This window comes from Oryx dammah, unplaced genomic scaffold, assembly GCF_014754425.2.
Source record: "Oryx dammah isolate SB20612 unplaced genomic scaffold, SCBI_Odam_1.1 HiC_scaffold_18, whole genome shotgun sequence".
Taxonomy (NCBI): Eukaryota; Metazoa; Chordata; class Mammalia; order Artiodactyla; family Bovidae; genus Oryx; species Oryx dammah.
The window spans coordinates 105,128,943-105,143,962 of NW_024070202.1; the positions used below are offsets into that span (position 1 = coordinate 105,128,943).

Consider the following 15,020-nt stretch of genomic DNA (forward strand, 5'->3'; position numbering starts at 1 on the left):
GTATTTTCCTTCCAATACATTTTCCTTTCTTACAGGGAAATGCAGTAGTGAAATTCATGAAGATTTTGGCTGAGAGATTTTATTCATGACCCTGAATGCATTCTCTAGGCCATGCATATATTTGTGAGCACACGCTTTTATTCTCAAGCACACCCAAAAGACACTTGTTTGTTGTTCCACAAATATATTCTCCACATATCAAGTTTCATTAATCCATGATAGAGTAAACTGATTTTGATCTAAAATTTGCTAATTTTTATATAAAATACTGAGTGATCAAGAAATTTTAGTATCTGAAATGTAAAACACATATTTATTTTGTCCAATGCAGTGAAATATTGGGATTCTTTTGTTTAAACTGCTGACTGATATAAATTGCTTGCTTTCACAAAGCTTCTCAAAATCAAAGCCATTATTCCTTTTAAGACTATCATGATGATCAGAGATAATGTGCTAAGTATATTGGAATGCATAGGAGGGATTCAGGAATTGGCAACAGTTAGTAATTTTAACAATTTCCAACTGTTTCATTTTTTGTTGCCTACTTAATTCCTACTCCAAGTTGTTACGAGATATTCTCTGTCCTTACAGGATATGCCAGATGGTATATTGTCCTCAGCCATTTGAGCTAGTTGCAACGTGCACTTTTTATTGGCATGATTTTCCTGACAACCTACCTGTCCTCTGTCCTCCTTTTTCTGGCCTCATTGTTACAGCTCTCAATGTCTTTGTCCCACTGCAGTTGTTCCAGATTGAATCAGGCCCTCTACTTGCAGGCCTGTCTTATTGATCGGGTCACCGATACTTCAACCATTAGGCATTTTTGCTTCTTCATATCTTCTGACTTTGGATTTTCCTGGTATGAATTGCCTTCTTTCTATCTCACCTTGCTCTCCAATGTAAAAAGGAAAGGGTAAATCATTGCCTCTCTCTGTATATGTTTATCTGTGAATGAATGTGCTTCCTTGGTGGCTCAGATGGTAAAGAATCTGCTGCAATGGGGAAGATCCAGGCTTGATCCCTGGGTCAGAAAGATCCTCTGGAGAAGGAAATGGCAACCCACTTCAGTATTCTTGCCTGGAAAACCCCATGGACAGAGAAGCCTGGTGGGCTACAGTCCATGGGGTCACAAAGAGTCAGACACAACTGAGAGACTAACACATGAACAGTTAATCAATCTACTAATTTGTGGAGAGTGTGAATACTTTCTACTTATCCGGTCAATTTCTTCTAAACTCAATTCTGTATATGAAAGAAAGTGAAAGGGTTAGTCACTCATTCCTGTCTCACTCTTTGCAAGGCTATGGACTGTAGCCCACCAGGCTCCTCTGTCCTTAGGATTCTTGGCAAGAATACTAGAGTGATCTCCCATATCACAGGCAGATTCTTTACCATCTGAGCCATCAAGGAAGCCCCAATCTTGTATATGGTTGCAAAGCCTTTTCATTTCTGTCCCACATTTAACTTGGTTTATCAGTAACTTCAGGTAGCCTCTGCCCTGTCTTCCCTCCACCTCCCTCTCCTGACGTATCCACCAGTCACTGTTGTATTCCCTTTCTGGTTCCTTTTTCTCTTTCCATGGATTGGGGTTAATATCCCATACCCTTCTCTTTAGCTTAGGTCTGTTGCACTTAAATGGACCCCTGATACAAAACAGCAGATTTCAATGTGGTAAGTGAAGAACACAACAAAAATGGGGACATGAAGGATGGGCCTGGTCAGGTGGCTGGTTCTCCTCTGCAGTGTGGAGGAGAACTACCTTGTCTCCAGCCTTCTGATTCAATCATGTCTGATCTTTAGCTCATGAGAGAGATCACCTTTCATGGGTCTATAACTTATAGATTATTTCAAAGATCCCTTCTGAACTCATGTGTAAATGTCTTCGTTTCCCTTGGTTCCCTTGGTAAACTATTCTACTTCCACCACCTCTATTATTACCACATACTTGCCGACTTTTGCAGACTTCTCACATCACATCTTTCCGTCCTCAGTCCACCTTCTTCTTTGGAAATATGTGAGGGATGATATACAGTAGATTGTGTTTCCTTTATTAGAATTGACAGACTATGTAAATTTAGAAAATAATTGGGCTTTGGCTTTTAGATTTATTTGATATGCAAAACAAAAGCGTTAAACCTGTGGATGCTGGGGTTGCCTTGTCAGCATCCACTTTTACCTCTCCTTTATTATGTCATTTATCATGCACTAGGAATGTGACCTGCTTGTCCTAAGCTTAGAAGTGAAATCCCTGTGTTTGGTTCAGGAGTGGATATATGACACAGTTGGTCATATTAAACATCAAACCCTTTATTTATGTTCAGTGTTGGGATAACACAGAATGAGCTGTGTTGAGACATTGCTCTGGGCATATGAGCATGGCTTATGAATGAGAAGCAAAGTTGCTGCTGTCATTTTGCAGTGACCACTGGGGAAACTGCCTGAGGATGAAGCCCACACACAGAAGTCAAAAGAAGAGAATTGCCCAGAAGTGGAGCAGAAGTCCTAATAAAACTGTGACAGAATATAGGCCTTTTCTCTAGACATTTTTCAGTTATCATCTACTAAATTCCTTTCAAGGTGTAAGATAGTTTGAGTCAGGCTTTCAGTTGCTACAATTACAACCATCTCCAATGATACAGTTTCCAAAACCTCTTCCATCTCTGCATCAAGCTATACTTAATGCTTGTGCTATCTAGCTATGCTTGTGCTATCTAGCTATTCTTGTGCTATATAGCATTAGCTATACTTAATGCTAGAACAAATGCTTTATATGTTTATTCTTATTTTCATAGCATAACCATGGGGTCATTTTAATGGACACAGATCTATAACTTCTCAGATTCTCTCAACCACCTCTTTCTTTCCAAGGGCACTGCCTGCATCCTGGGTCATACTGCTATCACCTTTTCTGGGCTCTTTCCAAGCTGACTGGAGCCACATGAAGCTCTGAGCATGAATAGCTCTCATGTCCCTGAAAAGTGAAAGCAAAAGTTGCTCAGTCATGTCTGACTCTTTGTGACCCCATGGACTATACAGTCCATGGAATTCTCTAGGCCAGAATACTGGAGTGGGTTGCCATTTCCTTCTCTGATTTAATTGCTAAGTCACATCTAACTCTTTGGAACCCCATGGACCGTAGCCCACCAGGCCCCTTTGTCCATCAGATTTTTCAGGCAATAATACCAGAGTGGATTGCCATTTCCTTCTCCAATTATTTATGTTACAGTGTGTAATTTGCTTTTCACAGAACAGTAACAAACAGTTTAAGGACCACTGGTCATTGGACCACACTTCTCATAGTGCTGTTCATACTAGCACTACAGAAGCCTTAGAGTCTCCAGTTGTGTTCTTTTGGCTTCTTCACCCCAGGCATCCTTCCTGCCACACTTGCTGGGAGTGGACTGGACTGGTTGGGAAGATATCAAAGGGACTGTATTTAGTCCATTCATTTATGCATTAAGTAATTCACACTTCATTCCATACCTTCTTTATTTGGAGATGGAATTCATGCTTTTGGGCCCTGGAACATCTCCCAAGAGTTTGTAATGGCATTGTGTTTGATGCGGGGGGAAGATCGGAATTTGTTTCCTAGGCTTTTAGTTTATCTGTAGATATCTATGGGGCTTCCCTTGTAGTGCAGTCAGTAAAGAATCTGCCTGCAATGCAGGGGACCTGGGTTCGATTCCTGAGTTGGGAAGATTGCCTGGAGAAGGAAATGGCAACCCACTCCAGTATTCTTGCCTGTGAAATCTCATGGACAGAGGAGCCTGGCAGGCTACAATCCATGGAGTTGCAAAGAGGGTCACAAGAGTCGGACAACTTAGTGACTGGACCATTACCATAAACATCTATAATATTCACAAATATTTTGGCTTATATTTCACTTAGGCTGTATCCTGTCTTCCTGAACTGAGGCCCAAAGCTCTGCCACTTAAAATATTTCTAAGTTTATTAGACATGAGAAGAGGTTCATTTGTAAGGAAAATAGTAGATGGTAGGAGTTGATATGAAACTGTATAATCAGATAAGTCTAATTTAAAAAACTAGCTTCACTATTAATAAGCTGTGTGTCTGGGGGAAAATTATTTAAACTCTCTGATCCTTAGTCTTGTCAGTCCAAAAGTAGAGATAATAAAAACTAATCACTCTCAGGGTTCAGTCTATAGAGTCGGGCTGCTGGCATTTGCCTCCTGGCTTTATTATTTATACCTAATGAGAATCTTGAGTGTGTTACATAGCTTCTGTTTCATTCTCCTTACCTATATGTAATACACTAAGTCCTCACTTTTTACAAACTTAAAGGGGAAACAGTGACAGATTTTATTTTCTTGGGCTCCAAGATCACTGCAGATGGTGACTGCAACCATTAAAAAATGCTTGTTCCTTGGAAGAAAAAGTATGACCAACCTAGTTCAGTTCAGTTGCTCAGTCATGTCTGACTCTTTGTGACCCCATGAATTGCAGCACGCCAGGCCTCCCTGTCCATCACCAACTCCCGGAGTTCACTCAGACTCATGTCCTTTGAGTCAGTGATGATATCCAGCCATCTCATCCTCTGTCGTCCCCTTCTCCTCCTGCCCCCAGTCCCTCCCAGCATCAGGGTCTTTTCAAATGAGTCAACTCTTCGCATGAGGTGGCCAAAGTATTGGAGTTGCACGTTTAGCATCAGTCCTTCCAAAGAACACCCAGGACTGATCTCCTTTAGGATGGACTGGTTGGATCTCCTTGCAGTCCAAGGGACTCTCAAGAGTTTTCTCCAGCACCACAGTTCAAAAGCATCAATTTCTCGGCGCTCAGCTTTCTTCACAGTCCAACTCTCACATCCACACATGACCACTGGAAAAACCATAGACTTGACTAGATGGACCTTTGTTTGCAAAGTAATATCTCTGCTTTTTAATATGCTATCTAGGTTGGTCATAACTTTCCTTCCAAGGAGTAAGTGTCTTTTAATTTCATGGCTGCAGTCACCATCTGCAGTGATTTTGGAGCCCCCCCAAAACAAAGTCTGACATTGTTTCCACTGTTTCCCCATCTATTTGCCATGAGGTGATGGGATCAGATGCCATGACCTTTGTTTTCTGAATGTTGAGCTTTAAGCCAACTTTTTCACTCTCCTCTTTCACTTTCATCAAGAAGCTTTTTAGCTCCTTTTCACTTTCTTCCATAACTGTGGTGTCATCTGCATGTCTGAAGGTTGCTGCTAAGTCGCTTCAGTTGTGTCCGACTCTGCGACCCCAGAGACGGCAGCCTACCAGGCTCCTCCATCCCTGGGATTCTCCAGGCAAGAGTACTGGAGTGGGTTGGTTAGGTGTATTTAATGCATTTTTACTTGTGATATTTTCAATTTGTGATGAGCTTCTCTAGATGTAATCCACTGTCCAAGAAGTCTAGGAATATCTATATACTCTTACCATACAATCCAAAAATGAGCTCCAAATTTGCTCATTTGGATATTTACCCAAATAAGTTGGAAACTTATGTCCAGACAGAAACCTGCACAGATATGTTTACTGTGACTATATTTATAATTCCCCCAAATTGGAAGCAGCCAAGATGCCTATTATGGGTTGACTTGCATCCCTCAAAATTCATTTGCTGAACTGCTAACTCCCAGTAGCACAGAATGTGAACTTGATTAGAAATAGATCAATGCCAATATCATTAGTTAAGATGAGGTTATACTGGAGTAGGGTGAGCCCCATCCTACACAATTATGTAATTGTAATATGCAACGGTTTAATGCGCATGCACACAGACACATAATGTGGAACACACACACATAGATATTATACAGATAGATATTATATAGCTGAATATTCAACCCTGTATTTTCATTGGAAGAACTGATGCTGAAGCTGAAGCTCCAATACTTTGGCCACCTGATGTGAAGAGCTGACTCATTGTAAAAGACCCTGATGCTGGGAAAGACCAAGGGCAGGAGGAGAAGAGAAGTGACTGAGGATGAGATGGTTGGATGGCATCACCAACTCAATGGACATGAATTTGAGCAAATTCAGGGAGATGGTGAAGGACAGGGAAGACTGGCGGTCACAAAGAGTCGGACACAGCTTAGTGACTGAAGAACAACAAATGTTATATACGTATTCAGAAAAAGGTAGTAGGATAGTTTATTAAAACATCATTTACTCAATAAGAATATATAGAGATATTCATGTATATACACAGAGAACTTCTGTGTTAATACAATAGAAATCTACAATAGTATTTAGCTTTAGGAGATGGATCAGTAGAATCAAACAAATGGGGAGAGGGACATTTAAATTTTAGTCTGGGTCCTTCCATGTGAAATTTTAATTTTGATCTGTGCTAATTTTATGAAAAATGACAGTGTGTTTTGAAAGTGTAAAAAATAAATATTTAAAATATGATTTTGCTATTTTACTAAGCATCTCAAGCATCTTCACGTCTGTGTTTTTTAAAAATCTTTTTTTATCAGTCCTCAGTGTTGTTTCTAAACCACTGTTATCCCTCAATTCAAGCTGATGAGGGACATTACCCAATCGCATTTGGAGACCTAGAGGGGAATGGATGGCTGGACAACCCCACTTGGAACACATGGGGGTTAGAGAGATGGGAATGGGCTCTGGGATTAACAGGTGTGTGGTGGAGTAGGTGGCAGATCCTCTCAGTTCATCTCTGACCAGGATGCGTAACTATGGCCCGGAGGGTGTGTGGTACACAGAGGGCAGAGATCATCTGGGAAAGACGGGCTTCATGCAACCCTGGAGATGAACAGAGAATCTGGACAGACGTCCATTTGGTGGCCTCTTAGGTTTTCGACAAGTGTCTTGAATCTGCTGGTGGGTTCACAGCTTTGAGGTGGCTTAGGCTCCATAGGGCTCCGTGTAGTCAGGGAGAAGCACATAGCAGCTAAGTTGGCTGACTGTTGACAGCTGGGATTGTGTGGTGGTGTGTAAGGGCCTGGGAGGGAGGCAGCTGGTTGTTGAGAAGTTCCTGACTGGGAACTTTCAAGTGTGCCCACTGCACAAAACTTAAACTTCCATGGTCTCCAACTTGATTAGCCTCAGGAGGGAAGAGTGAAAGTTTCTTCAGCTTTTCCTTGACTGCTTCCCTAGTGTGTATCTGCCTGTGCAAATTGTTCCTTAGTGAATAACCATCCTTGGGGACAGACTAGGGAGAGGAGGAAAGAGGCAGAGAGAACTAGAGACAGGGAGACAGCCTGGTGCTGGATCCTTCTCAGCACCATTATTTCTGGACTTCTTCAAGTTTCTGTGTGTGGCCAGTTGTTCCTCATTGTGGGTGGAGATAGCCGAATCAGACTGTCTGCCAAATATTGCTTCCTACTAGCTTTGCAGGGGCCGGGCTGAGTTGATGCCTAAAGGGTGGTAGAAGTTACATTCTGTCTCCTTCTCTGGAGGTGAGTGTCTTCCAAGCGATTTCCCTCTGTGTAAAGCATCACCATGGGAAGTCCTGAGCTGAGCTGCCTCCTGCAACAAGGACATCTAGAGGCTGACGAGTGAACTGAGAAAGCTGTAGAGGAGACCAGCTGTGCATCAGACCATCCCTCTGTAGCAAGGAGCAGGTTGAGGGGTGTAGGCATAGCCCTCTGCCTGAGAGAGCTAAGACCCTACCCTCTCTTTTCTCACTATCTCTTCCTTATTCACTTGCCATTTGTAAGGGGTCTGCAGCAAGAGAGACTGCAGGCTAATGGACAATGGTTTAGAGAAGAATGAGTGAAGGGAAAGCTAGTCAGATTAGACATTATTTATTGTATGGTTCTTTATCTACTAATTGATATATTCAGTGTATGATATATACAGAGCACACATGTTGTCAGACTCTATTCCTGTCACTTGTTGTGATATAAGAATACTAAAGAATGTGTCTTCAAGGTTCAGTTCAGTTCAGTTCAGTCGCTCAGTCGTGTCCAACTCTTTGTGACCCCGTGAATTGCAGCACACCAGGCCTCCCTGTCCTCCACCTACTCCTGGAGTTCACTCAGACTCACGTCCATTCAGTCGGTGATGCCATCCAGCCATCTCATCCTCTGTTGTCCCCTTTTCCTCCTGCCCCCAATCCCTCCCAGCATCAGAGTCTTTTCCAATGAGTCAACTCTTTGCATGAGGTGGCCAAAGTACTGGAGTTTCAGCTTTAGCAGCATTCCTTCCAAAGAAATTCCAGGGCTGATCTCCTTTAGAATGGACTGGTTGGATCTCCTTGCAGTCCAGGGGACTCTCAAGAGTCTTCTCCAACACTACAGTTCAAAAACATCAATTCTTCGGTGCTCAGCTTTCTTCACAGTCCAACTCTCACATCCATACATGACTACTGGAAAAACCATAGCCTTGACTAGATGGACCTTTTTTGGCAAAGTAATGTGTCTGCTTTTCAATATGTTATCTAGGTTGGTCATAACTTTCCTTCCAAGGAGTAAATGTCTTTTAATTTCATGGCTGCAATCACCATCTGCAGTGATTTTGGAGCCCAAAGATATAAAGTCTGACACTGTTTCCACTGTTTGCCCATCTATTTCCCATGAAGTGATGGGACCGGATGCCATGATCTTAGTTTTCTGAATGTTAAGCTTTAAGCCAACTTTTTCACTCTCCTCTTTCACTTTCATCAAGAGGCTGTTTAGTTCTTCTTCACTTTCTGCCATAAGGGTGGTGTCATCTGCATATCTGAGGTTATTAATATTTCTCCCGGCAATCTTGATTCCAGCCTGTGCTTCTTCCAGCCCAGCGTTTCTCATGATGTACTCTGCATAGAAGTTAAATAAGCAAGGTGACAATATACAGCCTTGACGTACTCCTTTTCTTATTTGGAACCAGTCTGTTGTTCCATGTCCAGTTCTAACTCTTGCTTTGGCCTTCAAGGTACTTAATTCTAATGAAGGGATTTTTTGGGAATGGGATTTCGATTTTGATGGGATTTTGATGATAAATGAATAAACAAGTAAAAGTGTGATAGATATCAGATATTGATTAGAGCCAAGTGAAAGCCATCTGGTTGCAGAGGAATTGTAATCTCAGAGCTAGAAATCGTCAACTAGAAACTGGCCAGGTTTTTCCTGCATAGAGGAGACATATTCAGTGAAGGCAGAGATGGAAGATCATGTTTATCATAAAAGTAAAGAGAAAGACATGGATAATTCATTGTAGGGAGCCAGCTTCCCTGAAATCAGAGAAGGACTTTGTTTCAAAAATAGCTTTTATCTCATGACAATGTTTTGGATTGATCCAAATTCCCAACAGCATGCCCCAAATGATAAATATAAGAGGCAACAAATTTGAAATGAATGTAATTGAAATGGAGCCTGTTTTTAGCAGATACAGAGGAAAGAAGTAACTATGTCTGGCTGTGATTAACTGGGAATTCCATCTCTTAGGCTCCTCTGGTGGCTGAGGCGGTGAAAAATCTGCCTGCAATGCAGGAGACCCAGGTTTGATCCCTGGATCGGGAAGATCCCCTGGAGAAGGGAATGGCAACCCACTCTAGTATCCTTGCCTGGAGAACTCCATGGACAGAGGAGCCTGACGGGCTCCATCGGGTTGCAAAGAGTCTGACACAACTGAGCGACTAACATTTTTTTTTTGTCTTATAACTGTTTACATACAGCAGTTTTTGCAGGACATGGACAAAACAGGCACAGAAGACAATTTAGGGCATTCAGAATGGAAGGGGTCATTGTATAAATGAGCGTGTTGTGTTCCAGAAAATAGATAGGGTAGCAGGTGAGAGCAAAGCTGTGAACTGAGAGGCAAGGGTGCCTATTTGGGACGGTGGATTTTCGTGCCTAGGGTGGTATTGGTGACCATTGCTCATCTTTTTGGACCCATGCTATTATCTTAATATATTACACATTCCTTCATAAAGTATCTATTATTAACTTTGTGTAGAAAATAGTCATGTTGTAGAGCCTAGGAGTAGGGTGTATTTCCTCAAGTTGAAAATGTTTTTCGTCTTTCTGAGGTTAGAAGTATGTTATCTCTCCCTTGCTCTCTAGACTTCACAAGGAACAAAAGTCCAAGCTACATGTTAGGGAATCACTCCAGTGCCACTGAATTCTATCTCCTTGGCTTCTCTGGATCTAGAGAACTACGCCATATCCTCTTTGCTACCTTCTTCTTCTTCTACTCAGTGACATTAATCGGTAACACAGTCATCATTGTGATTGTCTGTCTTGATAAAGGTCTGCAGTCTCCCATGTATTTCTTCCTTGGTCATCTCTCAGCCTTGGAGATCCTGGTGACCACCATTATTGTCCCCGTGATGCTCTGGGGGTTGCTGCTCCCTGGGATGCAGACAATATCTCTGGCTGCATGTGTCACCCAGCTCTTCCTGTACCTTGCTCTGGGAACCACAGAGTTTGCACTGTTGGGAGCGATGGCTGTGGACCGTTATGTGGCTATCTGTAACCCCCTGAGGTACAACATCATTATGAACAGCCGCACCTGCAACTTGGTGGTAATTGTGTCATGGTTGTTTGGCTTCCTTTTTCAAATTTGGCCAGTTTATGCCACATTTCAGCTTTCCTACTGCAAATCAAATGTGGTGGACAATTTTTTCTGCGACCGAGGGCAATTGCTCAAACTATCCTGCAATAATACTCTTTTCATGGAATTCATCCTCTTCTTAATGGCTGTTTTTGTTCTTTTTGGTTCTTTGATCCCTACAATTGTCTCCTACACCTACATCATCTCCACCATCCTCAAGATCCCCTCAGCCTCTGGCCGCAGGAAAGCCTTCTCTACGTGTGCCTCCCACTTCACATGTGTTGTGATTGGTTACGGCAGCTGCTTGTTCCTCTACGTGAAACCCAAGCAAACACAGGCCACAGATTACAACAGGGTTGTTTCCCTGATGGTTTCCGTAGTCACTCCTTTCCTCAATCCTTTCATCTTCACTCTCCGGAATGACAAAGTCATAGAAGCACTTCGGGACAGAATGAAACAGTGCTGTCATCTATTCAGAAATTAGTCTTGCCCTAAAGCTTTTTATATGGCAGAATACATTCTGAATTCTAGAATGGTCTGAAAAGCACTTTGAACTGGAGCTTAATCATCATCAAATAATCTGTGTGCAACACAACTCTTTTATATTATGGCCATGGTGTTTATCATTATAGGTTGTTATATAAAAATTCACTTTATTATATATATATATTTCACTTATGGTGCATTTCACAATAAAATGTTTTAAAATTAAATGTAATAATAATATATGTGATATTTAGGTTTCTGAAGAGGAGAGTATCAGAAATATATTCTCTGGCTCCAGAATTTAATAACTACTTGATTCCAGGTTCTTGAATCATCGTCTCATAAATTGTCCTTATCTTTATATCCTCTGACTGTGGGAAGCTCCCTATTCCTTCTCTGGCTCCAGCATATTCTCTTGTTTTCCTATCCCAAAGTCCTGTGGCTTGAATACTTCTCTGCACATTTTCTTGGCTGGCTGTGAACTCAGTGCACAGTCTGATACCTGTACAGTTTCAGGGGTGGCCGTTGTTTAGGTGCAGACACACCTCTCTAATCTGTGGACTTTCTCAGGGTGTGGGAGGAAGGGCTGAGCAAGGAGTTCTCCCACCTGCTGGCCCCTGGGTTGTGCTGCCCACCAGGAGAGGGGTGGGTCAGCAGAGCTGCTGTGCCCAAGCTGGAATGGAGGGGAGAGCTGGCCTTGCTGGGTGGCTGGGCTGAGGGGATACAGGAGTGGAGGAAGAGGCAGCCTTTGTCCCCTCCCTGTATTTCTCACATTCTGCCATCCCTTCAAGGTCCCTGCTTCCCGCCCCTTCATTTGTTCATCCTCTCCTGGCCACTTTCTCTCCTGATTCCTCTCTATAGTTCTCTTTCTGTGGTTCCAGGTCTTTGATTCATCTCTGGGTCCTTCTTTTCCTTTCCCTTCATGCACCCCGAGTTTACCACACTAGTATGCAGATTTCCACAGAGATGTCTCATGCCTCCCTTATAGCATTGGCAACCTCACCACCCCCCTAATCAGCACCCTCTACCTCAGTGCTAATCCATCTCCCCATTTCTTATGTCATTAGCACAATGCTATCAGCGTTTTTGTTACAGTGTCTTTGTAATAACATTGATGGCAATGAGATATCTGTAGGTGACTGGTTAAATAAATTCTGTTTCATCTGTATAAGAAAATAATTTTTTGTTCAGTCGCTCAGTCGTGTCTGACTCTTTGTGACCTCATGGGCTGCACCACACCAGGTTTCACTATCTCCTGGAGTTTGCAAAACTCCTGTCCATTGTGTCAATGATGCCATCCAACTATCGCATCCTCCATCGGCCCCTTCTCCTCCCGCCTTCAATCTTTCCCAGCATCAGGGTCTTTCCCTAGTGAGTCAGCTCTTTACATCAGGTGACCAAAGTTTTGAAGTTTCAGCTTCGACATCAGTCCTTCCAATGAATATTCAGGACTGATTTCCTTTCGGATTGATTGGTTTGATCTCCTTGTTGTCCAAGGGACTCTCAAGAGTCTTCTCCAGCACCACAATTTGAAAGCATCAATTCTTCAGTCCTCAGCCTTCTTTATGGTCCAATTCTCACATCCGTACACGACTACTGAAAAAGCCATAGCTTTGACTATATGAACCTTTGTCGACAAAGTGATATCTCTGCTTTTTAGTATGCTGTCTAGATTTCTCATGCTTTCCCTCCAAGGATCAAGTGTCTTTTAGTTTCATGGCTGCAGCCACCATCAGCCGTGATTTTGGAGCCCAAGATTATTTTATATTTATCTATAAAAAATGTGAGAGAATTTTTCCTATGTGATGCTGGTGATGCTGAGATAAACAGCTTATTCTACACCAAGTTCCCAGCATTTGGAAGTCAAGAACTTCATCACTTCAGAAGACAAAAGTAAGAAAAAAAGATGTTTTTGCACTTGATTTCTGACAGGGGACGGGACATGATTAACTGGTTGAAAGAATTGCATCAGAGTCTCTCAAGAGAAATTCTGAGTGATTTTGTGCTGGAGGTGTTAGTAGAAGCTGAGTTAAGGTATATGCCATCTAAGAAGGAGATAATTGGTTTAATTCCTTACAAAGTTTTCAGAGTGAGAAAATAATTAATTAGTCCCTGTGAGTCAGTGCAGAGAAACTTTCCAGCTGGAGAAAAATATTTCTCCTGGTTTAGAATGCTGCCCAACACTTACAGATGCTCAAAGATGGAGAAATCTCCCCCTCCTGACTAGTAGCTTTTGGAGAAGACCCTAAATTAGGGATTAAAGAGCTCTGTGTTATCTACAGGTTAGCATTCATAAAGTATGTTCCTACCATATACTAATGTGTGTGCACACACGCAAGTGCACACACATATGCCTGAGTTTAACCCACCTCTCCACCTGCTGTGCAAAACCAGCAGCCTTGGGTCAGAGGGTAACCATCTACTCTGATATTTGTGTTAGAAATGTGAGGGATGCCACTTCCCCAGTTACAGTGTCAGCAGTTCCTTGCAGTATTTAGGGTCAACTTATAAATATTTATCTTCTTACTTTTCCAGTTTTGACCCTTTCCACACTCAGTGTCAACCAAGAAAACAGGTATTTTCTAAGCTCTTCATGCATCCCTCCTCTCTGCATGACTCCCTAATTCCAAGAGAGAGCTCAGAGGAGGCACTTCTCCTAAATCTGCCCCTTTTCAGCCATTCCAGTCCTCCAAACCAAAGCACAGCTCTAGTTTGTTCTCTTCCTCTGTTCCAGATAGGAGCACATTCACTCTTTGTGAGTGCCCTAATAACTCCTTTGTTCCCTAACAAGTCCAGGGCCAGAAGATAGAGAATGAAGCACCAGGGAGGGTCACGATTCATGAAAAAGAAACAGCTGACCCCTCACCCAGGATGCTACAGTTAAGTTCCAGGGAGGAGAACAATAATTCTTTCTATTTAATGTGATCAGCTGACCATTTCCACTTACTGTCCCAATCACACTAAAAGGCATTGTAGGAATCAAAAATTGTTATTTAGCAAGGACAAAGAGAATGGGAAAAAAGTTACAACAGATAATATTTTACAATTTTTAAATATAGAAAACAAAAATAAATGTTTCCAAGGTAATAAGACTGAGGTACAAACTAAATTCTGCAAAGGGGAAAGTAAGAAGAAACAGGTCAATTCACCCAACAGAACTAGTCAGTCAGCACATGGAGGCCTCAGCTACCAAGGACTGTGAGGGTGAGAGCTTATAAACAGGAATACTGCTTAAAAGTTTGTATAAATAGCAACCAGGCACTGCAAGTCCCTTGCATTTTCTGTGTAGGCAAGGAAATACCTGTTCCACAAGTAGAGTGACCCTTCATCCCACGTTATCCCCATTTAAAAAACTGAAGGTCCCATATCCCCAAAACTCCTCAGTCAACTGTGAAGCCAGGATGGTTGGTCACATTATCTATATCCAGATGACCTACCACAGCAGTTGGAGGAACCAAGAGAACAAAACACAGAAGAAAAAAATTCGAGGAAAACGAAGATCAGTTAGGGAGCAAAAACAATTTAAAAAATCCTATAATGCATATCCTTTTAAAATTAGAACATGTTTTGTTCTGAAGAAGAGGATACTGTGTGAAAAAAATCAGAAAATAAAGGAAAATGCTCCTAGAATATAATATTAGGACTAGTAAAAAGAAATTCATAAATAGACTAAAGAAAAAAATAAAAGTGTCCAAAGTATATAAAAAATAGACTAAAATTTGGAAAATTAGAAAGGTAAGCAAACTGCAAGCTTAATTCAGGAGCCCCATATCTGAATATAAAAGTTCTACAAAGATAGAACAAGGGAAGCATAAATGGGTCAATTACAAAAGAAAGTGTCAGAAAATCTCCCAGTTCTGAAGAATTTGTCTCTGCAGTTTGAAGAAGTTTCTAAATGCAGGGAACTGTGAGTATATGAATGAAAACCTACGCAAAGGCACCTGGCATCCAAAGGTGGGCAGCTGGAATACTGCAGGGTCAGGAGTCCATGGCATAGATACAGCAAGTGATAAGATTTTGTATAGAATTTTGAAGATTCAAGTGGGAAGATAC

At 41.9% G+C, this 15,020-nt stretch overlaps 1 protein-coding gene across 1 annotated transcript; it reads left to right on the plus strand.

The window, feature by feature from the left end:
- Positions 1-10,020: 10,020 nt before the first annotated feature.
- Positions 10,021-10,965, plus strand: LOC120877671 (olfactory receptor 9A4). Its single transcript, XM_040260023.1, has one exon. It carries the CDS (start codon positions 10,021-10,023, stop codon positions 10,963-10,965), a length of 945 nt encoding a protein of 314 aa, XP_040115957.1.
- Positions 10,966-15,020: the final 4,055 nt, after the last annotated feature.